The 26,084-nt window shown below is 50.9% G+C and overlaps 12 protein-coding genes across 12 annotated transcripts; 4 read left to right on the top strand and 8 right to left on the bottom strand.

Moving 5' to 3' along the window:
• Nucleotides 1-123: 123 nt before the first annotated feature.
• Nucleotides 124-529, bottom strand: PtrM4_036320 (uncharacterized protein; the record flags this gene model as incomplete). Its single annotated transcript, XM_066104146.1, has 2 exons — nt 124-198; nt 335-529. 2 exons carry the CDS (start codon nt 527-529, stop codon nt 124-126), a joined length of 270 nt encoding a protein of 89 aa, XP_065966348.1.
• A 3,604-nt stretch (nt 530-4,133) lies between these two features.
• On the bottom strand, nt 4,134-4,295 carry PtrM4_036310 (uncharacterized protein; the record flags this gene model as incomplete). The annotated part of the gene is made up of 1 exon (XM_001939435.2): nt 4,134-4,295. The coding sequence occupies one exon, from the start codon at nt 4,293-4,295 to the stop codon at nt 4,134-4,136; it is 162 nt and encodes a 53-aa protein (XP_001939470.2).
• Nucleotides 4,296-4,512: 217 nt separating this feature from the next.
• Nucleotides 4,513-4,774, bottom strand: PtrM4_036300 (uncharacterized protein; the record flags this gene model as incomplete). The annotated part of the gene is made up of 2 exons (XM_066104145.1): nt 4,513-4,710; nt 4,772-4,774. The coding sequence occupies 2 exons, from the start codon at nt 4,772-4,774 to the stop codon at nt 4,513-4,515; spliced, it is 201 nt and encodes a 66-aa protein (XP_065966347.1).
• A 339-nt stretch (nt 4,775-5,113) lies between these two features.
• Nucleotides 5,114-6,142, top strand: PtrM4_036290 (CinA, nucleotide-utilizing enzyme related to molybdopterin-biosynthesis enzyme MoeA; the record flags this gene model as incomplete). Its single annotated transcript, XM_066104144.1, has 4 exons — nt 5,114-5,191; nt 5,250-5,267; nt 5,317-5,465; nt 5,518-6,142. 4 exons carry the CDS (start codon nt 5,114-5,116, stop codon nt 6,140-6,142), a joined length of 870 nt encoding a protein of 289 aa, XP_065966346.1.
• A 1,600-nt stretch (nt 6,143-7,742) lies between these two features.
• On the top strand, nt 7,743-8,551 carry PtrM4_036280 (GTPase SAR1 and related small G protein; the record flags this gene model as incomplete). Its single annotated transcript, XM_001939433.2, has 4 exons — nt 7,743-7,754; nt 7,804-7,918; nt 7,983-8,258; nt 8,319-8,551. 4 exons carry the CDS (start codon nt 7,743-7,745, stop codon nt 8,549-8,551), a joined length of 636 nt encoding a protein of 211 aa, XP_001939468.1.
• A 3,161-nt stretch (nt 8,552-11,712) lies between these two features.
• On the bottom strand, nt 11,713-12,234 carry PtrM4_036270 (DUF4385 multi-domain protein; the record flags this gene model as incomplete). The annotated part of the gene is made up of 1 exon (XM_001939431.1): nt 11,713-12,234. One exon carries the CDS (start codon nt 12,232-12,234, stop codon nt 11,713-11,715), a length of 522 nt encoding a protein of 173 aa, XP_001939466.1.
• A 434-nt stretch (nt 12,235-12,668) lies between these two features.
• PtrM4_036260 (uncharacterized protein) lies at nt 12,669-13,076 on the bottom strand (the record flags this gene model as incomplete). The annotated part of the gene is made up of 1 exon (XM_001939430.1): nt 12,669-13,076. One exon carries the CDS (start codon nt 13,074-13,076, stop codon nt 12,669-12,671), a length of 408 nt encoding a protein of 135 aa, XP_001939465.1.
• Nucleotides 13,077-13,637: 561 nt separating this feature from the next.
• Nucleotides 13,638-15,214, top strand: PtrM4_036250 (ApaH, Diadenosine tetraphosphatase and related serine-threonine protein phosphatase; the record flags this gene model as incomplete). The annotated part of the gene is made up of 5 exons (XM_066104143.1): nt 13,638-13,666; nt 13,729-13,852; nt 13,909-13,999; nt 14,051-14,231; nt 14,284-15,214. The coding sequence occupies 5 exons, from the start codon at nt 13,638-13,640 to the stop codon at nt 15,212-15,214; spliced, it is 1,356 nt and encodes a 451-aa protein (XP_065966345.1).
• Nucleotides 15,215-15,751: 537 nt separating this feature from the next.
• Nucleotides 15,752-18,346, bottom strand: PtrM4_036240 (DHquinase-I multi-domain protein; the record flags this gene model as incomplete). Its single annotated transcript, XM_001939428.1, has 1 exon — nt 15,752-18,346. The coding sequence occupies one exon, from the start codon at nt 18,344-18,346 to the stop codon at nt 15,752-15,754; it is 2,595 nt and encodes an 864-aa protein (XP_001939463.1).
• A 575-nt stretch (nt 18,347-18,921) lies between these two features.
• Nucleotides 18,922-20,950, top strand: PtrM4_036230 (quinic acid utilization activator; the record flags this gene model as incomplete). The annotated part of the gene is made up of 2 exons (XM_001939427.2): nt 18,922-19,209; nt 19,256-20,950. 2 exons carry the CDS (start codon nt 18,922-18,924, stop codon nt 20,948-20,950), a joined length of 1,983 nt encoding a protein of 660 aa, XP_001939462.2.
• A 258-nt stretch (nt 20,951-21,208) lies between these two features.
• PtrM4_036220 (AP-endonuc-2 domain containing protein) lies at nt 21,209-22,216 on the bottom strand (the record flags this gene model as incomplete). Its single annotated transcript, XM_001939426.2, has 1 exon — nt 21,209-22,216. The coding sequence occupies one exon, from the start codon at nt 22,214-22,216 to the stop codon at nt 21,209-21,211; it is 1,008 nt and encodes a 335-aa protein (XP_001939461.2).
• A 1,855-nt stretch (nt 22,217-24,071) lies between these two features.
• On the bottom strand, nt 24,072-25,914 carry PtrM4_036210 (AraJ, Arabinose efflux permease; the record flags this gene model as incomplete). The annotated part of the gene is made up of 5 exons (XM_001939425.2): nt 24,072-24,249; nt 24,312-24,460; nt 24,511-24,884; nt 24,967-25,537; nt 25,597-25,914. 5 exons carry the CDS (start codon nt 25,912-25,914, stop codon nt 24,072-24,074), a joined length of 1,590 nt encoding a protein of 529 aa, XP_001939460.2.
• Nucleotides 25,915-26,084: the final 170 nt, after the last annotated feature.

Raw genomic sequence — 26,084 nt, 5'->3', positions numbered from 1 at the left:
CTACATTTACTGTATCGATATAAGCTTTTGACGTCTTTTAGTTGCGGTAAGTTTTTGGGAGCATCGTCAGGCCGACAGTAACATAGCACCAGAGTCCGGCACCATTGAAAGGCTTCGGTACACCTATGGACAGCACCAAACCCAGCAGTTATTAAAAACCCACCCATCTGGGCTATTCACGACGGATGAAAGAGGGCCCTAGAGAAAGAGATTAATACATTTCCTTGGGAAGCCCAAGTATGGAGAGTGACATACACAGCCCCCATGATGGCAATAACCCATACCGAGACATGGGGTTTTGTGATCGTGCTGGAGGAGCTCGCAGCTCACCCACTGGCTTTGTAGACAATTTGTCTCCTATGTATGCGGTAGTTAGCTCCGACTTATTGTACCAGGAGTGAAGGAGACTTGCATTGGGGTCCTCGGTTTCGCACGTGGTCTGTTGAGTGCAACCTTTGTGTCCCATTTTGCCCTTGTTGCACGCCGTTAGGGAGGCGAGGTAGAGTAGACCAAGAATAGACGTCTTCATGGTGGCAGCAGTTGGAAGATGGCAGGAATGATCGACAATGTTGGGTGGGTGAAGGGTTCTAGATTCCGAGGTAATAGGAACAAGTGGATGCAGGTAACGAGAACGTGGGACGCGACCGATTAATGTAAGTAGGCCTGGAAATTGCAGCACAGGTCACACCGGCTCCTGCTTGCTCGGGCCGCCCAAAAGCGCCATGTCAGCTTATTCCTTACGCTCAGCATCCAACCAACCTCATGTCTCCAACGTTGGGGAGGAAGTGTAGCGAATCAAAGGTGGGCCTGATAGTTAGGCCGGGAATTCATCTTTATACGAGGCTCTACACGAGCAATTGTAGCTGGTGAGTCTGTGAGGCGGTGAAGAATGCAACGTCGACTACTGTAGCGGGGATGATGCGCAGATTTCACTTCGAGGTAGAATGTCGATAGTTAGCAGAACAAATGTCAGGGCATTACCACAACGGATGGCATAAGCCGTGTCTACGCACTCCACGATTACAGCAGCTCAATCTTTGCGTTTCCAACACTTGTCTAACACGCATTTCGCAGAAGAAGCGAACGATCGTGATTGAAACAGTATGTCTACCCAACTCCGTATATAAAGGTACGTACCTGTGACCTTTTATACGTCTACAAGGTTCATTCTTCCCTCTCCTACCTTTTTCACGGGATAGAAAAGAGCAAAATCATAACAAGACTCCAGATAAGACAAGACCCAGCTCTACCACAGTATACATCCCCTCTCCATCTACACAGATAAGACGTAGACGACTCCATATATCAACATACCCGCAGACTTCCATTTCCCCTCCGCGACATCCTACCTAACACTGTTCGATACAAAGTAGATATTTAAACTACATTAGTCGAATCAAAATTAAAGAACAGAAACGTTGTAACTTTAAGCCACAAACTTAGCCCACGGTAGTATCTCCCACCATAAAACACCCTAAAGTCCTCCCTCGACCTCCAGACGCGAAGTGTAAACCAAGCCGTATGCTTTACAAACCACACACAGACTAAACCGGCTAGTACATCTACGAGATCTCGGGCCTCTTAAGTACAAGTCCGCGTTCTCGTACCTGTGTTATTAATTGCAGTTTCCTTGTTTCGACAGATAAGTGGGTATAGAATCCCAGCTTTTTTATAGTAGCAGGAATTATGCGGATGTACTTTGAACTTGAAATAGTGAAGTGATAACTGTGCGACCAAGTCGCGAAGACGATATTTCTGAGATACTTAAGTGTTCAATCTACGGGTTATGCAATGAAACACTGAAGAACTATTAATTACATGACTTTGACGAGAGCTCTACCGGGCTTGTTCACTCCTACCTATGTAGTGAATGGCTGTACTATATATCTGTTCTCTTCCCTTCCCTTTTAAATCCGGCTATTACATATAGTTATAGATACTCTATTTTCCAAACCTCTAGCCATGTCAAAACTACCTAGGTAGATAACAAATGTATAAATAGCGCACCCTTCTAACCTCGAAATTGAATTACACGCCTTACTACTATCCAGCTTGTTTTGAACTTCCTACTTCCCCACCTACCTACGCATGTAGACACCAACATCCAGACGTGCTTAGCGCCTCAATCAAGATACCCTAGATCAAAATTACCTTAGCCCGCATACTAACCTGAAAGACTAGCGAGGGTATCCCCGAAACTGACCTACTTCTCCTCGTTACAACCATGATTTCTTGTAACTATCAATCCTCCATGCCTAAGGGTATAGTAATTAGGTATCTTGTAAACTACACCCCTTTGTTCGTTCATCTCTCTATGCTTTCATTCTAAGCTGTTTCACAATCCCCAAGTGTACCATAACCTCTAACCCTCATACCCTTAACCTTTACCCCCCTCCCCATCTCCATCCCACTCTCACTCCCATCCCCCCCATCTCAACTCCAGCCTCATCCCAAACTCATCCCACATCCACATCCACCTCATTGCCTGGCAAACTATCCCCCAACCCAGCCCTACCCATCACAAAACCCACGCCAAGCCTGACCCAGCCAGCCTAACCCTTCCTAGCGCTTCCCGTGAACGAAACGCGGGCAAGCACGCACACCCCTACCATGACCCGCCAACCCAACCTCCATCCCCCTTACCATGCAGACTAAAGTACACTACACTACACCACGCCAACACGCTAGCACGCCACACAAGCCGGCGTATTTTTCCAAATACTATCCCATGTTTGCTTATCGATGAGCGGAGGGAGGGGAGGGAGGTTCTCAGAATATCTCAGGCAGAAAACGTAACAAAAAGGGCATTGATTAATAAACATAGCTAACAAGCTCTCACACCATCATGATTTGAGTAACTTAAGAAAATGTATGCGGCGGGTGGGTGCGCACGTCATGCTATATCTTAAGTAGAGAATGCGGGAGGCTATGCGATACTTACTTGCATGCAGTGACATTCTCAATCGTGGTGCAGAAAGCCCGAGGTATCTCAGTGACGATAATGATAACAAAACCTACATAGCCAAGCGACATTCACACCCAAAGCACCTACACAAAAAAACCTACGCGAACACGAACAACCAACGCGCCTTAAAAGCGGCGACGCGTCCGTGTCCGAGTGGCGGAGCCCATTCCCCACGCCATCTCAAAGAAGAGACGTGACGAACGCCCAGACTGGTTTTCTAACAAACCCCAGCAACAAGCACCAATATCTCATCCCCATCTGCCTATATCACTAATATACATACCCGAATAAAATTCACTTCACTTGCCTTGCCGCCCTTGCATCTGCACCTGCACTTGTACGCACGTGTGAACCACCCCGTCTGCCAGCCCCTGCGCTAATTGTTTATCGGCCTAGCGGGTGGCCTCACAACGTGCAACCCAAGATTACGTGTGGATACCGCACCGCATGTGCAGGAAAAAAAATGCCCGAACAAATGGTACCTATGTTTCCATGTGGCTGAAGAGGGAAGGTAGCCTGGCTCATATCGCAATGGACCATCGCACATGTGATGTGTGCCGCGTTGGAAGGGGGGCTGGGTGGGGGTATGGGATCAAGTGCGTGTGTGCCATGATTGTAATGCTGTGTGGTGGTGTGTACAGATAGTGATGGAAGGAAGCGACATAGCCGTGATATATGTCAAGCCTAACAAGGCAATATAGCCGAACCCTGCATCTGCATCCTGGAGATCGACGCGAGCACGAGAGTTATAGGACGGGTTGACGATGGTGTGATAGCGACGGGGACAAGGGGGCAGGGTTCGGTTGTGAGAAATTTCAATCTATGTGAAACAGACGATGGAGGGGGACGGGCTCGGTTCTTCTGGAAGAAAAGCTTGGTAGTTGCGTGATATTGGCAGAGCGTTGTTGGGGTATGGTCGGATCGTCAGACGGTGGCCTCGTCCGGCTTTGTACATTTCAATATCGCACATATTAGCAGGGGCACTTGCTCGTGGCATAGGCCATTGGGAACTTTTCGCAATTTCGGTTGCACAATGGTTCGTCATTGATCGGTCAAGATTTTCTTTCTCTGAAAATTCTTTCGTCTATCCGATGCCGCGTCGGCACGAAGCCGTTGGGTTAAATGCATTGCTCTAGATTTTAGCAGATGGCAATAGCTGCCCAACCTCCTATACGTGATCCTTCAACAACTTCTCAATCTCTTCCAAATCCTCCGCGCTGTCGATCTCAATGATCCTTCCCACCTCGCTTGTGTTACGCATGAGCTCCTTTGCGCCGGCGTAGAGCATCTTGACCTCGCTGTTGCACGTTATCGGGAGATAGTAGAGCATGACGTATGGCACTGATAAGCGACCGGAGTCCTATGCATCTCAGTGTTTATCCAAGACAAAGGCCATGTATGGCGTACGAGTGTCAATGGGTAGCTCAAGAGCACAAATCGCGGTGCATGGTCGGGAAGCTCGTCGGCAAGACTTTGCACGTCGGAATAGACTTCGTCGTCTACCGGCCGTACCTCGAGCGTCTTCTTATCGATTTCGTCTGGGACGCTTAGGCATCAGCGCCATTGTATGGTATAGCCCGTTCGGCAGGTGCAGTGCCGCACAAGTAGTCGTAGGCATGAGAAAAAGTTGATTTGGGCGTACAGATGACTGCTTGTGGGTCGTTGGCGCGACTTGTTCCCAGGCGAAACTTGCGTAGTTTTGTCTTGGTCTCATCAGAGAAGGTGTAGAGCCTCGCCTCGGAGGACTGGACCCAAGCATTAGCGGTCTGTGGAGAAGGCGACAAAGGCAGTAGACGCTAGACTTGCCATGGTGAAGGAGGGTAGAGAAGACGGACGTTGTCGGTGATGGACTGACGTTCAAGGGTGGTGTAAGCTGTGAGCATACGGTAGCGGGGTTTGGCGGGGGACTCGGACAGGACATGACGCTAGCGGCATAACTCCAGATCCGCCACCTGCATCCATCTCATGCACCTTCACTTTTGTGGAAGTCATTCTCTCAGCATTCCAACGTCCTTGTACTGACTGAGACACGTCTTCTGATCCATGTTTGGAAGAGTAAACCAGGTTGCTAGACATCTGTCTCGTCCACTGCCCAAGTTTGCGCATCGACCCGCGGCTTCATTTCGCCAATCGATAACGTCATCAGTCATGGCTTCAGCACAACAAAAGAGCTTGATCAATACGGCGGCATGCCTGATCATCGGAGACGAAGTGCTTGGGGGAAAGGTAAGTCGACTAGGGCGATAGTCGTATAGCAAGTATTGACAGCTGACGTGAAACTTAGACAGTCGATACGAACTCGGTACACGACTCAAGCGGTTGGTAATGGCAGGTCAGCTAATGTTTCACAGGCATACTTTGCCAAATTCTGCTTCTCATTGGGCATCAACTTGCGGCGCATAGAAGTCATTGCCGACGATGAAGGCGAGATTGTCGAAGCTGTGCAACGCATGTCGAAAAACTACGACATGGTGGTTACCAGTGGCGGGATTGGACCGACGTGAGTTGAGATAGTCGCTACACCAGACAGCGGCTGAGCTAATGGCGTCCAGTCACGACGACATCACGTACCAGTCGATAGCCAAGGCGTTTGACCTGCCATTGAAGCTACATGACGCGGCTTTTCAGCGGATGAAGCGCTTGTCCAAGCCCCACAAGTCTCAGCCTGACTTTGACTGGAACGTGGACTCTCCTGCGCGTACAGCAAAGATGCGCATGGTGCAACTACCAATTGACGACGCCGTACCTGACGAAGACCAGGTCGTGTTTGTCAACGAAGCGCTGTGGGTGCCGGTTAGCGTGGTGAATGGCAACGTTCACATCCTGCCCGGGGTGCCTCGGCTGTTTGAATCGTTACTGGATGGACTGAAGCCCCGCATCCTGCCCAGGTTGACGGATCCAGAGGGCAAAGGTGTACTGCGCATTCTCATCTCGACGCCAATGGCGGAGAGCGCCGTTGCCGGCTATTTGACGGAGCTGGCGGCCAAGGCTGAGCCCAAGGGAGTCAAGATTGGTAGCTATCCACGATGGGGCAAGGATCACAATACTGTGACGCTTGTTGGCCGCGATCGTGAATATATGGAGAGTCTTGTGCCTGAAGTGGTAAAGGCTGTTCAGGGGAAGCGCGTATATGTAGAAGGCGAGGATGACAGTAATACGTCTGACAAGGAGTCGTAGCGGGCGAGCGAGCTGAAGCCATACTTGATAGTTGTAGTCATACCAGAAACTCTAAAAGATGGAGAGGCCGAGTCGGCCGACGCAGGGTCGGAGTGGGCGTAGTGTTATGCTAGACTGCTTCTCGAAGGTTTGTAGAAGGCGTGCCGTGTGCGACTGGGCTGGCTGGCTGGCTGGCTGGCTGGCTGTTGCAGACCCTGGGACATGTCTAGGCGAGTAGATGGTAGTATAATAACAGAAAGAAGAAGATTTTGCAGATTCAGTTCAGGTTTAGATTTCCAATATCAAAATGTCACGAGATAGTGATATGTGACCAAGACATTGACCAAGCGTTTATGGCAGGATGGTGTTGATGGGGAAGCGGTACAGTGGATGCGTGGAGAGGTTTCCCTGGCACTGGTACCCGCGCGACCCCGCTCGTGTTAGATAGTTGCAGTTGGTGTGCTTCCACTTCTGCGTGCTGAGGGTGCATTGCACTTTGGCGCCCGCGTCCGCACCCGCACGTCTTGACGGTCACATGCACGGGGTGACGACAGATGCATCACGACAGATGCAGGCAGTCGTGGGTACATGTAATGAATTGTCCAACATGTCAACGTCTTTGGCGCGCCCCCTTCCTATCTTCCCGAACCCCTTGTGCACAGTAGTGGTTCGCGGGAGGGCAGGCTGCACGCCGTGCCCCATGGCTCCGGGCGCTGGGATCGCATGGAAGCGTCGGGCGGTATATCTCGACAGACTATGCCGCCGCTTTTGCGCTATCACGGCCGCCGCTCAGCACGGGTGAGGGTTCAATGTCGCGACGGCGACGGCGGCGGCGACGGCGACTAGGCTACAGAAGACTACGACGAGCGTTTGGACACTTTTGGGGGCAAGACGTTCACATTGCAGGACTTTGCAGGGCTTGCAGCAGCCCCAAGGGTGGTGGGTCGGCCGCTGTTTGTCGTGGGCGTCCGTCCTCTTTCGTTGGAGGCGTCGGCCAATGCACAGCGCTAACGGGGGCGCCAGTCGCCAGTCAGAGCCCATGTGCTCTTAGCAGCCTTCCAAGGCTCCTCCTTCAAGGCCCCAGACCAGCGACCGGAGCTACAAGGTCGTTTTTGCTACCCGGGTGAAGCTGCTTTCTCCATCCAGTGCTCTCTGCTCCCCCCGTCCCCTTCCCTTCTCGTCCCAAGAAGCCTGGCCCCATTTCATACTTCACAACCAGAGGCTTCGATAACCGTCATCACCACCACGCTTCTCACGCTTCACGCTTCACCTTCACTTCACCCTCGCCCTCACGCTTCACCCACCCAAGCAAGCACCACGCACCACGCACCACGCACCACGCACCACGCACCACGCACCACGCACCACGCACCACGCACGTCCATCGCGCCTGCTGCCTTTGCGCGTCGTCGCATCGTCGCCACACGCAAGCCTCCCTTGATCGCCCCCAGCACCATCGCTCCTTCCTCCCGCCTCCCCAATTGCCCGTGACTGAGCTCGGCCTCATCCTCCCTCCCAACATTCAACTACTACCCTAATAATACCCACACCTTTCGCTCGTCTTCTGTTGTAGCATCCGCGTCTACGTCCGCGTCCGCCACAACAACTACTCACATTCACAATGGCATCAAAGGTACTTGCCGCCGCTCCTTCTCTCAGTCTCGGTCGCTAACCCGCCCTAGTTTCTCCGAGAATATAAGCTGGTGGTCGTCGGCGGTGGTGGAGTCGGAAAGTCGTGTCTGACCATCCAGCTGATCCAGAGCCACTTCGTTGATGAGTACGACCCGACGATTGAGGGTGAGTAACCCTATAGCCCCCCGACACGCGGCGCCGTGTGCAACATGAACTAACATATTCGCAGACTCGTACCGCAAGCAGTGTGTCATCGATGACGAAGTCGCCCTGCTCGATGTTCTCGACACAGCCGGCCAGGAGGAGTACTCTGCCATGCGCGAGCAGTACATGCGCACAGGAGAGGGCTTCCTCCTCGTCTACTCGATAACCGACAGGCAGAGCTTCGAGGAGATTATGACATTCCAGCAGCAAATCCTAAGAGTAAAGGACAAGGACTACTTCCCCATGATCGTCGTCGGCAACAAGTGCGATCTCGACGGCGAGAGGCAAGTTTCGACACAAGGTGCGTACATGTCTCACACCCCCCTTTGCCACATGCGCCTATGCTGACCCGCGTCCACAGAGGGCCAAACCTTGGCGCGGAACTTTGGCTGCAAGTTCATCGAAACATCAGCGAAATCGCGCATCAACGTGGACAACGCTTTTTACGACATCGTTCGCGAAATCCGCAGATATAACAAGGAAATGTCATCATACACAGGCGCCCCTGGCTCAAACGGCAACGGCCCTCAAAAGACGACGTTTGATACGGATGACCAGGCGGAGAAGAAGGGATGCTGCTGCGTAGTAATGTAAGCCGAGGGGACAGCTACCACATGTTGTTTGCGTAGGCTGTAGAGAGATACCTACACCGCTCGGTTCGGTCACCCCCGCCCTGGCCATTGGCGGTGCTGCTGGGAACAGCAGAAGAAAACACGCGATACCACTATTACGTACTGCCCGTCCGCCTCCGCTTGACGGCCTCTGCCATCCCATCGCTTCTTCTTCTTTTTTTGACTTTTGTCACTTGGGTTCGCATTACGGGGTCAACGGATTCACGTCTGCTGGATGCGCCTCCGATCACACACACACTCCCCTTACACTACTGGCATCCAAGTTTCCATCTTTCCCATCTGGCGGCGATTGTCGTAATCCGCCTTCATCTATCTAGACCGATTTCATCATGGCATTCTGATCGGTACATTGTATTTCTCCTCTTGGCATGCCTTGCGAGGCCTTCCAACGCGGTGCGGTGCGGCATGCTTCTGGGAGTCAAAAGATTTTCATCGTTCCTTTGACAGTTTCTCTAGGGTTGTTTAACTTTTTCTTTTTACCTACCTTCTATGAACATAATTTCTCTCTACTCACCGCAATCCTTGCCGCCTTCCATACGCGCCCATGTCCCGTCGTCACACACTCCTGGCGCTTAAAACTTGAGACGCATGCAAACCGTTCATGGGTTTATTTCGCGTCGCGCTCCGCACCCTCCATCATGATTTGTGTGTTATTCAGATTGCCAGCGGGCTTCCCTTTCTTGCTGTAGCTCTCAAACAGACAACATGTCCAAACACACAGGCTTTCGCAAATGCAGTGATGATGACATGTATCTAAAGCCCCCCATTTTATTCTTCATCACCTTGGTGTTGCGACGATTCATCAAGTCCGTTCAGGCCTTCTGTCGCTACTAACAGCTACATATCCACACTACGCACAAACGACCGTTCCAAGCCACATACTCGGAGCGTGTGGTGTTGTTGTTCCGTCGTGAGAAAGGAGGGGAATCCCCGTCGATCAGATGCACCAGCGATGCCGGCAGCCAGGCCTGTCCAACCAGTGAGCAAACGAGCAAACATGGAGGGCATGTGGACGCGAGCGCGGGCGACGGTTGCCATGATCGATGAGTGTAGAATAGGCCCGATTGCAAACATGTTTTCTCCCCGTCTTGGTGGGAGTGGGTACAAGTGCCGATTTCGGGTTCACGTGAGCGTGTGTGTGAGCGTGTGTGATGGGATAGGATGACATGGGATGACATGGGATGAAATGGCATAGGGTGGCTGGGATTGGGATGGCATGTGAGATTTGTAGATCGTTGAGTGTTTGGGAGGGGCGGAAGGGGGAGAAAAGGAACGCGCATCAGATGCGCATCGGATGTCCGTTCGCTGGGTACGTCAAGGTAGGGGGGTTGTTTTTTCCCGCCTTGGCTCTGGCTTTGGCTTTGAGGTTCTCCGTGCATGGAGATGTGTGTGTGTGTGTAGGGGTAGCTTGGAACATCTAACATCTATGTAAGTATCTCGTATCTATGTCTACAACTACACTCGAAAAAGACATCGTTCCCAAACATCGCTCCCCAGACATCACACACATTTTTCTCTTTTGCATATGCACATGCCGATTTTTTTCATCCTGACCATCATCTCACTCACTCCCTGGTTCGACTTGCCCTGTCTTGTCTTACCTTGCCCTGCCCTTGGCGTTGCTTACTTGGTATACTTACGCCGCTTTAAGAACCTGGCGAGGACGGGTGTGGGATAAACAAACCCAGCTTTCTTCCAGCCAACCGGGTTGTGGAGTCGAAGTCGGGGGCCCGACAGTTTGGATATTCATACATCACTTTCTCAGAGTCTAGGTTGGGAGAGGGTGGTAGAGAAAGCGTGCTCGGTAAGTTGGTCGGTTGGTATCAGAGTCCGCAACAATCAAGCGATAGGCAGATTGATTACCGGATTAGGCCTCGAAAGATCACTATCTGGTCCGTGACAGACCTAATCAGGTAATCAATCTGCCTATCGCTTGATTGTTGCGGACTCTGGTTGGTATGTATTGTAGATCAGTAGGATCGGTAGTTTAAGTCGGAGAGGGAGGGTAAGCAGGGTAAGTCAAAGGGGTAGCACACGTAATCGACGTTTTGTTGTTATTGGTTTTTTCGTCTTGGAGTGGGGGGGTAGGTAGGGGTGAGTGGGTGTGTATGTAGCTCATGTCCTTTGTGGTCTGCGGTGTTGGCTAACTTGGAATGGAATGGGTTTTTTGGTTTTTTGTAAGGTTGGGTAAGGATACACCATGCAAGATTTGGTATTGCTAAAAGAGGGATATTGGTTAGTTATTAATGATGTTTCAGGGACGGTGAAAAGGCTTAAGTGGGAACCTCGTTCGGTATTCTTGCATCCTCCCAAAGGGGAAAATCTTGGAAACATGGTAAAAAGTATTGTAGTCCGAACACGGAGTTCCGTAGACCGTCTTTGTTTTGTTCCAAGAATAGCTCGCTCGCTCTACCTAACTCACGGAGCCGGATTCGCTTATGCACGATTGATATTAGCGAGCACGAGCGAGATACGAGCACATGCACTTCCCTTTCCATGATCTCAACCTCTTTGTACATTCACATTCACATTTACATCTACCCTAACTATACGTTATTCCTAATAAGAATAGGCGGTAGCTCTGTAGGTACAGTACCCGGGACACGTAGGACCACGACACTGCACTCAATACATCAATAAATCTGCAAGCTAGCTGCAAGTAAGATCTCATATCTCAATCCCCATATCGGTTAGCCATGCCATGCCACGTGGCAATGCCATCCCCTCCTTCCCTTTCGTAAGACTGACGTTTGTGAAAATCCGTACATATGCATGCAGCTCGCTAATTTCAGTCGCACCGCACATGCGCCATCGGCCCGGGCCTGGTTGTAGTTGGGGGGTTTTTTTGGTAGCCGATCGGGGGTTTAGCTCGGGAAGACGTCAGTGTGATGGTTGGTTGTTGTGTATGTGCTCCGCGGAAGTAAGGAGGGATGAAGGATGGTGGAGGGTGGAGATGGATTGTTGAGATGTTAGGGGTTCTTATTTTTGTGAGCCGAATTCCTGCCGCACGGGTTCCTGGGTATGTGTCATTCATTGGGTGAGATTTTTCCTTCGTTTCTCGGTGTCTTGTTTCTCTTCACCATATGTACTAACATCAATAGATCTATTAAACTAATAACTCGCTTATACATCACTACCCTCACTCTTAACCCCACCTCCCTCCTTCTCCACCCCCTTCTCTTCCCTCTTCTTCTCCCTATCCCACTCCCTCTGCTCCCTCAAAAAACCCTCCTTCCCCTCCAGATACCCCTCCTCCCCCTTCACCCTCTCCCACACGCCCCTAAAAACAGCACTCGCCTCCCTCTTCTCCCTCATCCCCTCATGCCCCTTACTCTTTTCCAGCTCCTCGCCCGTGGCTCTATTATACTTTCTCCCGCCCGCATGATTCGCATACCGCATAGCGCGCGTCATGCCCATCTGCAGAAACTTGCGCGCCATATCCATGCCAACAAAGTCGCCGGCGTCCCTATATTCGACGTATTTGGCGTAGATGTCTGAGGACGACTTTTGGGCAATGGGCACGGTTTTGAAGCGCCAGAGGGGGAGTAACTCGGATTTGTAGGGCTCGAATGTTAGGACGCTTTTTTCGCCGCGGCCGATGCGGTAGGCCATTCGTTGGGCTTTTGTGAGGGGTTTGGATGGCATGGCCGAGGGGGTGGGTTTGGAGGGTTGGGGTTTGGGATGGATTTTGTGTTGTGTTGGGAGATGAGATGGTGCTGAAGGGTGGTGGTTCGCGTGGTTGGATGACGTAGTGTATTCACGCTATCGACACGCGATCACGTTCTTTGTTGCGCACTGTCTTTAGAGCACTAAATGAATCGGTGTCTCCCACTGGAAACTAAGAGGGGAGTTATTTGATAGAGAAAAATAGAACGCGTACTAATCGCTAGATATCTTACACCACGAGGGGCTGGTCGTGCGCTTGTAGCCGTGCGTTTGAGGCGGTTGGTTTCAGCATATACATACTCATGCGATATATACAGATATTGGTATGCAGTGAAGTTGTAGCCTGCCAGACGAAGCGTCGTATATTCCCACCTGGTCCGTTTATGTGTAAATTGCTTGCGCCGAACCTCCTGTTATTGATTGTCGTCCTTTCCCCAAGGCTGACATATGGTCTTCTCGACTCTTTGCATAATGGACAGCCTTGGCTCTTCCTCGTCGCCCTCCTTCTGTACGCCTAGTACTTGTCCGATCAGCCCACCAGGCTTCGGCACCGGACACTCTCTCCTGGCCGCAAGTTTCTCCTCAAGTAACATCCTCCGCCGTCGCTCCTCTCTCATGATGTCGTTGCATGTCTCATCTTCTGGTAACTTCCGCCTCCGTCTCCTCCTTTCTCCCGTGGGGTCTGCGGAGTCGGCAAGCGTGCGCGGGTCCACTGGACACGGTATGAGATGTGGTGCGGCAACAACCAGGAATGAGACCATGAGAGTGGTAGTAAAGAGCGAAGTCGTCATGCGCGACCGCGGATGGAGGTGAGGAGGCATTTTTATGTGCGGGTTGAGAATTAGAGAGTGGATTGCCGAGGCATTACTGGGCCTATCGAGATATCAGTCGCTTTTCGTAGACTCAAAGTCGCTGGAGACGAGCATACTGTGTCAATTGATGCGCCTCGAGCAACTGTGGGTGTGGGGGAGGTGCAGACGCGGGGTCGGGGGTGGTGATGGACTTTTGGTGGAGTGAACATTGACGACGACAGCCAAGCTAGCTGCACGTCCAAGATCCCTGCACGTCGGCATGCCCGCAGTGGGTCGCCCAGTCCTCTACATCACAATCATACTGTCGACAAACAAACGTACACAGCATTATATCGCTTGGTAAATACAGCCTAGAATTCGAGAGACAGCACTACGCGAATATTGGATTCACAGCCTTGCAATCTACAACGCATCATACGCGTATCGCCACCAACGACATAATTCGCGCCGACGAGTTTCTACCCTCTCAATAGCTATCAAGGTAACGGAACGATTGAATACCTGGTCGTGTCACAAATACCTTCGCCACCTTAGAAAGCCCCGTGCGGGCACATAGGGCATATCGCTACAATGAGTGCAGGTGGTAGCGACCTCGACAAGTATGGATACACACTCAGTCTAGTGGAAATCGCGCAAAGCAAGGGACTGACTTGCATCGCAGAGCCATCCAGCAGCTCCGCGCATGTCGTCCGATACCCGAAAACCAGGTCCGAGAGCTATGCTACAAGGCACGCGAGCTGCTGATTGAAGAAGGTAATGTAGTAGGCGTGGATGCGCCCGTGACGGTATGCGCCCCGCCAAACTCAGATTATGGATATAACTGATCGCATGCTTTTCTCAGATATGCGGTGATATCCATGGACAGTTTCATGACCTCATGGAGCTATTCCGCGTTGGTGGAGACGTGCCAGACACAAACTACCTATTCATGGGTATGAGATAGCTCTTGTCACGCCACCAAACACAACCGCTGACTACTATAGGCGACTTTGTTGATCGCGGTTTCTACTCACTCGAATCTTTCCTCCTCCTCTTGTGTCTCAAAGTCCGATACCCAGACCGCATAACGCTCATCCGAGGCAACCACGAATCACGGCAGATTACAACAGTATACGGCTTCTATGATGAATGTCTCAGGAAGTATGGAAGCGCAAACGTATGGAGGTAGGTTTTGGATATATCATGCACTCTTCTGAAACAGCGCTGAGAATCCCAGGTACTGCTGTGAAGTCTTCGACTACCTAGCCCTCGGCGCCCTAGTCCAAGGTGCTGCGACATCTCTCCAACCCACCGATGGACCTATCGCAGACAGCAGCAACGCCGACAGCATGCCTGATATCGACCAGGATATCGAGATCGAGACCCTCAACGCCAATGGCGAGATCATGTACCGCTATGCACGAAATTCCGACTCCCAATCCAGTGCTGCTTCTCAGGTCAGCGCAAACATGGGTTCCTCTTCTCCCGTCGCCCCAACGCCTGGACGTGTCGGACCAGCCGGTACGGGCGCAACCTCGTCCGCCAACGGCTCATCTCGCAACGACACAGGGGCCATTTTATGCGTGCACGGCGGTCTTTCGCCCCTCGTCGACTCCGTTGATAAGATCAGACTCCTCGACCGGAAACAAGAGGTGCCTCACGAAGGAGCCATGTGCGACCTACTTTGGTCAGACCCCGATGAAATTGACGGTTGGGGCTTGTCACCGCGCGGTGCAGGCTTTTTATTTGGTGCAGATATTGTCAAAACATTCAATCACAAAAACGACCTTAGCCTCATCGCACGAGCCCACCAACTCGTCATGGAGGGTTTCAAAGAAATGTTCGATTCCACCATCGTCACCGTCTGGTCAGCGCCAAACTACTGCTACAGATGCGGCAACGTAGCCGCCATCCTCGAGCTCGGCGAAGACGGCTCAAACGCCGGTTTCCAACGGCGATCAAACGGCGACCGAGCCGGTGGTGGTGGCGGCTGGGTCCTAGGCTCCAACGTCGGGCCCAACGGCGAGCGTAGACTTAGTTCCATGCTCAACGATAGTTTCCAGAAGAACAGAGATGGCCCCGGTCGAAGGTATCGTGTCTTTGAGGCGGCGCCCCAGGATTCCCGTGGCATGCCGGCCAAGAAACCGGTGGCCGATTACTTCCTTTAGGACAAGGAGAGTAGGGATAAAAGCGCGGCGAGAGAATTGGGTCTCATGAATGGCCCTTTTACGAATTCCTCTGTGCGCGGTTCCTATAACAAGTCTGCTGAGTACTTTCTTTGAAGAGTGTTGGGCGTTCTTTTATGGAACGTTGGGGGCGGGTTGGGTTCATTGTGTAGGGTCTGCTGTTGATATTCAGTTGTAAAGATGAAAAGACTTGAGTGGATACCCATATTATGAAGTATTTTACTAGCTCTGGTCTCCTCTTCCAATATGCCCACACCTGTTTTTGAACCTTGCGATGACTGGTTGGGGAATAGCGTGTTACTACGTGTAGTCGCTCATGTATTGAACTATGGTGAATCTTGTACCACTACAGACATGAATGGAAAGAAACGTGGTTGCTTGACTTGCCAAAACTGACAATGTACAAAACCACATGTATCTAACCGTAAATGAGAACAAGTTAGAAAGGGTATCTTCCCCAAGTCCCCTATATCCCCTTTTAAACCCCTAAACCCATCAACTCAACCAACCCCACTCCCCTCAAACCTCCCTGCCCCCCAACCCCTCCAACCGCCTCCTCACCATCCCCACATCCCCCCTCCCCCACTCATCCCTCCAACACCTCAGCACCTCCTCCCTCATAACGCGCCTCGGCGCCCTCTTCCCCGTAAAAAGTTCAAATTGTGCGAACCCCTGCTCAGGCAACAAATCCAATCCATCGAGACAAATCCACGATTTACCCGCTTCCTCGCGCACCTGGCGCGTCAACGGCGTGTTAAGCGTGCGGTACGCAAGTTCAATAACTACGCCGCCAGAGGGACTCTGCATCCAATGGCGGGGTAGCGTGAACGCCGGAGCAGGAGCGGGCGAGCTGGAGGCTGATGTAGCGATGGGGTGTGTAGGTATACAAGAGACGATTACAGTAGCTGGTTGCGTTGCAGGTGGCCAAGGGGAGGTAGGATGTGGGAGGATAGTAAACGTAGGCGGGATATTAGATTGAACGAAAGAAGGGAAGAGGGAAGAAGCCGTTGGACTAGTTGTGAGGTGGGTGAAGTATTCTACTAGTTTCTCTGCGTTGGTCAAGGTGCGGTTGTGGATGATGATGTGTTTGATTCCTAGTTGTAACATTGCGTAGATGGCCGCTCGTGCCATGCCGCCCGCGCCGATGACGAGGCCGGATGTTGTGGAAGGACGCACGGCGTTGGCCGGGGAAAGTCCGCGTCGGATACAAGACCGGATTCCGATCCAGTCGGTGTTGTCTCCTAGTAGGGCCTTGACAGGACCGGATTGGTTTCGTTCTTTGTAGAGTTCTACGCCGTCGGCCGAGGGAATGCTGCCGTCGGGGTTGAGATGGCGAATGGGGAGGAGTGTGTTTATTGCACCAATGGCACGGGCGTGCCGGGTTAGAGTGTGAGTGAGGGATATAGCGGCGACTTTGAAGGGCTGGCTGATAGCTGTGCCGCCGAAGTTTGGGCGGAGGAGCATTTGGCGGACTGAGTCGTCGAGGGTTGTGGTTTGCAGGAGGGAAAAGTGGTGGGGCATGCCGCAGGCTTGGTAGGCGGCGTTGTGCATGGCTGGGCTAAGGCTGTAGGATACGGCTGCGCCGATGATGTAGAACTCCATTGGGTCGTATGTGAAGGAGGCGTATAGGATGTGTGTAGCTTCTGTTACGGTGAGCCACGAGGTTTCGGGATTTTGCTCCGCTCTGGATTCGAAATCTGAGAGCTTTCTCAACTTTTCTGGTATCACTGGAGTGAGGACGTTGTTGAAGCATGCGGAGCGACGTCCGGCCCGGCCTGTGTTGTAGCATATCATTGGTATTCGTTGAGACTTTGCAAATATGGTGTTACGGAAGGATTGAATAGCAGCGTTGTCGTCCATGAAGTTGGCGGGACGAGTAAAGCGGACCAGACTGCAGCCCAAACGCATTGCTGTGTCGTACTTTTCGAGCCAGAAGACGTCATACCAATCCATTGCCGCGTGTAGGTGACCGATGATTTTTGTTGAACCTCTTGAAGCTACAATCGCTCGGATAAGCTCTTCGTCCATTGTTAGGTCTACAGTGGCAAATTCAGGCGCCATGCGTAGGCCATACCACATGTTTGCGAGGTACGATGTCGTCGAGTAGCTCGAGTTTGCTGGAGGCGGCATGGCGTGGTATATTATCGGAGTTACCGTGCTTCTCCTGACTCTGAAAATACTCTTGCTGATATCCTCTGCATACTCTGCCGTGAGCTGTGCAGGTTTGACAACAATCTCGAACGCGTCGCAGCCAAACTCGATTTCCTCAATGTCGACATCCTCAGGGGTAAGATCTGAAAGCTGCACTTGAACGGCACAAGTGTAGTTTCTCAGTTCTAAATCGACATAGGAGAGCGGAAAGTGGCCTGGGTCCAGCGTAGGTGCGTCGTTGAGCTCGCGATGTGTGTTTTGCGGAGATAGGATTAGAGCCAGAAATTTGAAAAACGTTCTCTCTGCTCTTTTGAGTGTTAAGAAAGCGGGAACGGATGGCTGATGTGCAGGAGCAACTGAGAGATGTGCAGCATTGGTTTCGGAAATGTTGTAGAACTCGTAGTTTGAACACCGTCGGAACACCGGGGTACTGAGAGCGAGCAGTTCCCGGACTTTGGATTCTTCAGTATCGAGATACTTTTGCACACTTGCAAGGTCACGTGTGATGTGAATGACCGGGTGTGATGTTGAGAATTCGCGAAGAAGGGCTTGGCTGCTATTGTCTAAAGGAAAGCTTCCATTGCAAACGATGATTGCGCCTTTGCTGTGAGTTTGGAGTGTATCGCGGAGGACTTCTTCTTGTCTGAGACTCCTATTTGATGACCCAAATTGCTTTCGATATGCGGTTGTTGAAAATCCAGTCGCACTTTGGAATACACTCTCCATGTCTATCACCCTTCTCTGGGTGGCTACCGAAGCCATCATAGCCAATGTTGCTTTGCCGGTCCCATGCATCCCGAGAAGTACTATAGACGCTCTCGGGTCGAATATTCTCCGACATTCATACTGTGCCGGTCCTGGTGTTGACCTTGCCGAATTTGGTAGACTTCGTTGTTTGGAGGCCGGCGGAGACGGCGTTGGTAGTGAAGCCCGGCCATCCTTGGTTCTGCTGTCGCTGCTCATGGTGGCAAATGTGCGTTTTGTACCAGCCGTTGCGGAGACCATGGCTTACAGTATCGCAATTCGAATTCGTGATCAAGACGTGTCGACAGCATTGACAGAGCGTGCTAACATTGGCAGCGACGGTGTCTTAGCGAGCCACGTGACAGCGGCAATCCCCGCTTTTAGTCGGGATAAAACTTTATCCTGCTTCCTCAACTTTCCCCACACTACTCGAGTCGGTCAACCCATGGCTTCGTCAGTAAGGAACATTCTTGGAACATGTCTAGACACGCAGCATCCGAATGAACGTCAGTTTCCTCTGTTGGCAAGGCTTTTTGTAGAGCCAACGTGCTTTCTCGCGCAAAGCACTTCCTATGCCAACGCAAAACCAAGAAAAACGCCGTTTGGCTTCACAAGATGGCCCGGTGAAACGATTCAGGGTTTCAAGGGCCTGTGACCAATGTCGAACTGCTCGCGAAAAATGCGATGCGAACCAGCCGACTTGCATGCCATGTGTCGAGAACAAGCGGACCTGTACCTACACCTCAACACCCAAGAAGCGTGGATTACAGCCCGGATATATACGCAGTCTCGAGATGACGTTGGCTTATGTCTTTCAACAGAATCCTGAAATGGAAGTCTTGGCGTACAATCAGTTAGCCCAAATCAATACCGTATTGCTTGCGAGGGGCACGAAAGAGTCCAATCAATTGCACAAGAGCTGGAATAAGAGCAGGTTCTGCAGGGACGTTACCAAAGCTTTATCTGGCGAGCTGATAGGGACGGGAAATGATAGGCCACCGAGTTCTGATGAGGATAGCGAGGTCGATACGGAGGATGCGAGTCTTCTCCGTATGACTGCAGATACTCAATCGTATTCATCGGTAAGAACATGGGAGGAAGAATGTTCACAAGCGCTAACACTAATAGACTTCATGGAACAGCGGTACAGGGTTCACGCCACACGTTATGGCTCCACCATCACTGCCTGACCTCTATGCCCAGCATCCACAGGACAATCTGCGCCCACCAAAACTCACCCCGCTGCCTTCGGAATGTTGGAAACTCATTGAAACATATTTCACATATACACAATGTTGGCTTCCTATTGCAGATAAACTGGAAGTTTTAAAGCTATCTTACTCATATCCTGAGCAGGGACTGGCTCTTGCTTGTGATATGTCCAGCTCCGGGAGTCATGCTGAAATGTGGAGCATACTTGCAGTTGGCGCTACTCAAGAGGACTACAGTTTTGCGGGCGAGCATCGTCCAAACGCGTCACCTGAAGAACTTTACAACACTGCCAGACTTCTTATTCCAAATGAGTTGGGAAAATTCGAGCTTGATCATGTCAAGGCTCTCCTCAATCTTTCCGTGTTCAACATTAGCAGGGGCTTGTTTGGGGCTGCTTGGCAACTTGTTGGTGCTGCGTTGCGGATCTTTTTCACACTGACCGAATCCTCGGAGGTGATTGTGCCGCGCCGAAAGAATGTCTTATCGAGCTGTTTCATGCTTGATAATCTACTTTCTCTACAGTTGAAACGTCGCCCGTATCTTGAAAGAGCAGATCTAGGGTGGATAGGAACAATAGAGGAGGACGGTATGGAGGAATGGCAGCCCTGGGTTGGCCAACTTAGCCTCGGCATAACGCGACAGTCAAATTCACCAACACTAGCATTGAGTTCTTTTAATGCTTGTCTAGAGCTCGTGGATATCCTTGGGAGTACGACACGGCGGCAGACAGCACCAAACTTCCTTCACGAAATGATCAGTCGCCTTGAGATGTGGAAGTCCTCGCTACCACAAAAACTTGATCATATCCGTAAAGACGCTACTGCTACTCCTCTGACACCACCTGCGTTGCTGCTGCGACTTACATATCTCGTCACTGCTTTTGCTCTAGTCCCTTCTCAGGCCTGGTTGGATCAAATATTAGACGTATTGAGTACACTAGAGCGCCTCGGTACTTCACGAGCCCCTCCCATAATCGCTTGTCTATTACAGCAGGTTAAGAGAAGCAGCTTGAGGTTGACTTTGGACCAGATGACACACGCTCGGATGTGCAGATCGTTGGTGGCCTTTGATCAGACGTGCAAGGTCTCCCAAGACGCAGTCAACAATCTGCAAACAACACCGCACTCCGTGGAAGATGCTTCACCTAGCGCGTCTGGCATGATGCAAACATCTCCACAATCCTATGCGTCTCAAATTGGTGGACCCTTTCCAGAGCGCTTCCATCAACAGGCCGTTACATCTTCATTACTCGAAAACATGCTACCAGATATGCGTGCGACCGCGCAGGTGCAACACCCGCCCCCACTCAGCCAAAATCCATTCGAACATGCGGTGACTAGCTCATTTCTGGACCCGAACGATCCGTATCATACTTTGGTATCCGGAGATCTAGGAAGCTTTCTCGATGATTTTGCTTCAGAACATGGTGCCAAGAAGCTACAAAACCAGCCACAGTTCATGGAGAACCTGGGATTCTCATCGAATGTCAGCATGGCCGACCTCTTAGCAGCAGATCCGAGCCGCTTCATGCCCACATCGTCTCAAGTTGGTATGAATAACAGCGAGGACTCTCCACAGTTTCCACTCAATGCATTCTATGAGGCTAGCTGAGAGGAGACTGTGTTTAAGCTCAGCCGTGTTGGTTTAGGACAGTGATAAGAGTCTTGGTTTCCTTCCTTACAGTCGAGATGTGCAGACGTAAATCATCTCAAGCGAAGGAAGTGAAGGTCCATACATGCCAAGGTCGACGCTCCTGACTAAAGGTGGAGTGAATTCTAAGTCTAACTGTGCATAAAGGCACTAATAAGGGTATCTAGATTGTTGTAAAGATCATTGAAAAGCAAAGCGCGATTTGTTTCTTCCAAGCTTTTACAAACGCGCAAGTTCAGGCTCCCTGACAAAGTGCTCAGGCCCTCCTTCATGCTCTGAGCGATCATTTGTGGCTGTATCAAGCGCCAAGTCGCATCGTATCTTGTTCCATGCAGCCCCAGCGCGTTCCGCCAACTCTTCCACTACAGTCTCGTCTGTCCTGTTCATAACGCGATTGAACAATTCCATGCTGACCCAGCCGTCAAACCCAATCTGCTTGATTATGGCATGTGTGACGTCCTTGACTGGCAAGTACGCGCCGCGTTTTGTCTCGCCGTAAAAGAGCCTGCAATTCCTGCTCCAGGACATGCGAGCTGGTTGCTCGGCATTGTAAAATGGGTGACCAGGAAGTAAGGGCTGTGTAAGGCGCTCAGCATCAACAATTTGAATGAAAAAAATCTTTTCCCTGTGCGGCTTGATGCGATCAACAAGTCGGCATATAGAGTCCCGCACTTCCTGCTCGGCCCCATATACCATGCCTGTTTCTGATGTTGGATCCGCGTATATCCTGCCCAGGATATTGAAGCTATCGAGGCAGATGCCGAAATTTGGTCGGTCGACTTGCGATACAATATCCCAGCATACTTCCCATTTGTCCACTACTGTGCCCCAACTCAGACTCTCGTATGCGAAACGGATCACTGGTGTCTGTTTCAGCCCCAGTTCCGCCACCTCCCGGAGATCACTGGCGATGAAATCGATGTCGGAAGAGAGTTGATCACGCGGGAGGAACGATGAAGGAACTTGTATCAAGTCTGTACCGAGAACATGTGCTAGCTTCATCCAAAGTTTCATCTCTTCGATCCGCTCGGCGTGTCTTTGGCGATCCAGAAGTCCTTCATAGTGCATGAATGGCTGAAGACATACAATCTCGAGACTTAAGGAGCAGCAGAGATCGCGGACTGAAGCAGCGCCTGCCAGTAAAGCAGCTGGTGAATCTGAACCAGCGTGATCGACCAGGTCCTCGTAGAAGAGCTCGATGCCTTCCAAGCCGTGTTTTGCGGCCATGGAGAGCTTGTGATTTAGACTATGGCCCGCATAGCACCGACCTAGCGACATGGAGGAGATGGCTGAGCGGCATGGCATGTTGACTATCGCGATGGGAGTTTGCGTGTGAAGAAGTGTGTTCAAGACGTGGTTTCTGCGACAAAATCGTTCCCATAAGTAGATTAAGCTGTAAGCATGAATAGCAATAAAGAGTGCATTCTCAATAAGAAATATCTATCAAACACCCGTCTTATCTAACCCCCATCCATCCCCAAGACCGTCCACAACCGCCTATCCACTCTTATCCACACCTCCATCTCCATCACCTCCCGCCTTATGCCGCATACCCTACATTTACCCTCCTACCACCCCACCTCTCTCACGCAGGAATAAGTCTGGAAAAGAACATCCAACTGCATCTTAAAACACGCTATGCCTTTCGTAACCGTGCAGTGCCGTCATGAAGCACTGACAAAGCACTGGCACACTCATGACGCTACCACTTTCCACGCTAAACCCAAGGGATAAGTCTTTACACCCTTGTTTGCCGCGATTTAACATGGGGAGCTCTGGCTGCCTTGGCAGCTCCGGGGCGATATGCGAGGTCGGCGGAGGCTGGGGTGGTGTGCGGGCTGGGTAATTTGGTTTCTGGGGGTTGGGGTTGGGATGGGGGGAGGACGGTCAAAAAGTACGAGGGAAAGCACTAGCACAATTTGGGTCAAAGACTTTTAAAACTATCGGTAGGTAGAAGAACTTTATCCGCTTCGATAACTGTGATAAGTGAAAAAGTACAATCGTCAATAGTCAGATTTTTCTGCAGTGATCGATGGGTGGTGTGGTGCCTATTACCCGATTTGGGGGGCAAGATAAAAAAAGACGAGGGAGAGCCCAAACGCAATCAGGGTCAGATACTTTTAAAATTATTGAAGGGTAGAATGACTTTATCCGCTTCGATAATTGCGACAAGAGAAAAAGTAAAATCACGATAAATCAGATTTTTCTGCAGACATCGATGGGTGGTGTTCATATTACCCGATTTGGGGTGGTCGATCAAAAAATGCGAGGGACAGTCCAGACGCAATTCGGATCGGATTCTTTCAAAACCATCGATAAATAGAAGTACTTTATGTGTTCCGTTAGCTGTGACAGTGAAAAGAATAAAAACATAAATAATCAGATTTTTCTGCGGACATCGATGGGTGGTGCATATTACCCGATTTGGGGATGACGATCAAAAATGGTGAGTGACCGCCCAAACGCAATTCTGATCTGATTCTTTCAAAATTATCGATAAATAGAAGCACTTTATCCGCTTCATTAATTGTAACAGCGATATAAGTCAGATCATAAATAATCAGATTTTTCTGCAGTTATCGATGGGTGGTGCACATTACCCGATTTGGCAACTGCGAATTTTGGGTGACGGGGAGGGTTGTAGACGCATGTGTATGTTCGGATACTTTCTCAGACCCTTATAGAGTAGTATTTTGTTACGTATAGTATAGGGATATGAATGTATGCGCTGCTGTGGTGGTCGGTGTTGTGGGTCACGTGACTGGCTGTACATGGGGAAGTGGACCAGTACTTTCGACCGTCGAGGCAGGGCTCCATATGACTTCAAACATTGGAGAGGGACTCATTTGAGGTTTCCAGGGATAGATAAGAGATGTGTTCAACGACCTTTACTATAACGACTATGAATCAAGTCTCGGAGGGTCAAGTCACCAAGTATGGGAAAGAAGACAGACAGTGCGTGAGTTCATATGGGTATCTCAATTTATAAGCTAAAGCAAAAGGTGGTACAGATACATGGCAGTCACAGAGTCATCAGCACCCAGTACTGCGTCTATCCCGGACCGGAGCCTGCAAGCGGCACTCAAGCCATTTCATTATGCTCGCCCTTCGCCTTCTCATCCCTAATAACAACATTTACATCCTCATTCTCCTTCAATCTCTCCAAAAGCAGCGGGTGCGCACGGTACGTAGGTCGCATATCGAAGAGCTCGTCCATGCGCTCCAGCGGGATACCTTTGGTCTCCGGGATAAGGAAGAAGCTGTTGAGTGTTAGTGAACTGTAATGACAACCGAGCCAGAGAATACAGAGAGTGAGGCTTACACAAAAGGAATCGATAGCAACATGAGGCAGGCAAAGAACATGTATACGCCATAACCCATGGTGCTAAACATCTGAGGCGTAAAGCGCGAGATGATGAAGTTCCAAAACCAGTTATTCGCCGCGGCGCACGCTTGGCCTAAACTGCGAGTCTGTAAAATGAGTCAGTAACTGAGCTGTCTTTTGGGATCTTTGTACATACCTGTTGCGAATACATTTCACTGTTGATGACCCACGGCGTTCCGTTCCATGAAGGTGTGTAAAACGCTGTCCAGAGGTAGAAGAAGAAAACCGCGCTAATTCCTCCTGAGGTTAGCTTGCCGTCCCTGCTTGGGTTGTTTGCTGGGTCGGCAATCTTGATGTATGCGGCAATGTACCACATGCAGAGGGATCCTCCCAGAGCGCCCAACATGAGGAGCTTGGTGCGGCCGAGGCGATCGATCAGGTATAGAAGCCAAAAAATCGTCAGGACTGTCTTCACGACGCCGAAGATGCCGGTGGTGAGGAAACCTTCGGTTACGCCGAGGGACTTGAAGACTGTGGGTGAGTAGTAGTTGATGGCGTTGATACCGGAGCCTGATTGATGTCAGTAAAAAGTTCTACATGTAGAGAAGACTCGTATCTCTCCTATATAGATGGAGTTGATGGAGTTACGTACCATTCTGCCATAGGAACAACATTCCTCCCAAGAACAGCCTGTACTGAACCTTGCGTTGCTTGAGCGCCGCGAACGGCTTCCAGAAACCAGGACCAACGGTAATCCTATCGTGCTCGACTTGGGCGTCTATAGCCTCAAGTTCCTCCATGATGTAGGGGTGGTCTTCAGGAAGATTTCGGATCCAGCACAGGTCCTTGAGCGCTTGTTCGCGTCTGCCCTTTGATAAGCACCAACGCGGCGACTCTCGCATCCAGACCGCGCCGATCAACAAGCATCCAGCGGGAATCAGCTGTACAGCAAAAGGAATGATCCATTGCTTGTGGGAGGGTGCCATGGTCTGCTCTAGTCCGTAATTGATCCAGAAACCCACAAGGCCTCCCACCTGCCAGCCCAACTCATAAATACCGACTAATCGTCCACGAACGGCTGGTGGTGAAAGTTCGGAGATGTAGATCGGAACCATGTTACTGCATCCACCTACACCAAGGCCTGCTAGGACACGCCCTCCGATAATCAAGCCGAGACCGCGGTCACCATTAGCACCAAGCATCATGCCAGCGCCTATGATGAACTAATCACAAAACACAATCAGTCCACGATATCGTAAAAATGTCCATCAAGATGACTCACGATCAAAGTCCAAAGAATCAGCGACTTCCTTCTCCCAATATAATGACTGGAAGCATACGCTCCAAACGCGCCAAAGAAAGCACCCGCCTGGTACACGGAGACAATATTCGCCTTTGTCAAGTTAAGATGTGCCTTGCTCATCTCCGCAAACTTGAATTCCTCTGCAAAAGACGGAAGAGCCAACGTCGTCCCAATAAAAGCACTGTCGTAACCGATCATACAAGCTGCCCACGATGCGACACTCGCCGCCGTATACACACGCCAATTGTACACAGCCTTTGGCGTAGGCCGATCCTCAACGAGGGTAAGAAGACCCATGGCGACCTTCTCAAAGCCCAATGACCACCTCAAACGGGGTAGTTAGGTAGGCAAGCACTGCGGAATTGGGTTTAAACAAAGGTGCTGAACCAAGTCGCGCACAACGTATCTCGTGGCGACGGAAAAAAGTGTAAGAAACAAAAAAAACGTTCAAAACAAGGTAGAAACGA

This window comes from Pyrenophora tritici-repentis, chromosome 1 (genome assembly GCF_003171515.1).
Source record: "Pyrenophora tritici-repentis strain M4 chromosome 1, whole genome shotgun sequence".
NCBI lineage: Eukaryota > Fungi > Ascomycota > Dothideomycetes > Pleosporales > Pleosporaceae > Pyrenophora > Pyrenophora tritici-repentis.
This window is presented reverse-complemented; position numbering and strand designations above follow the sequence as displayed.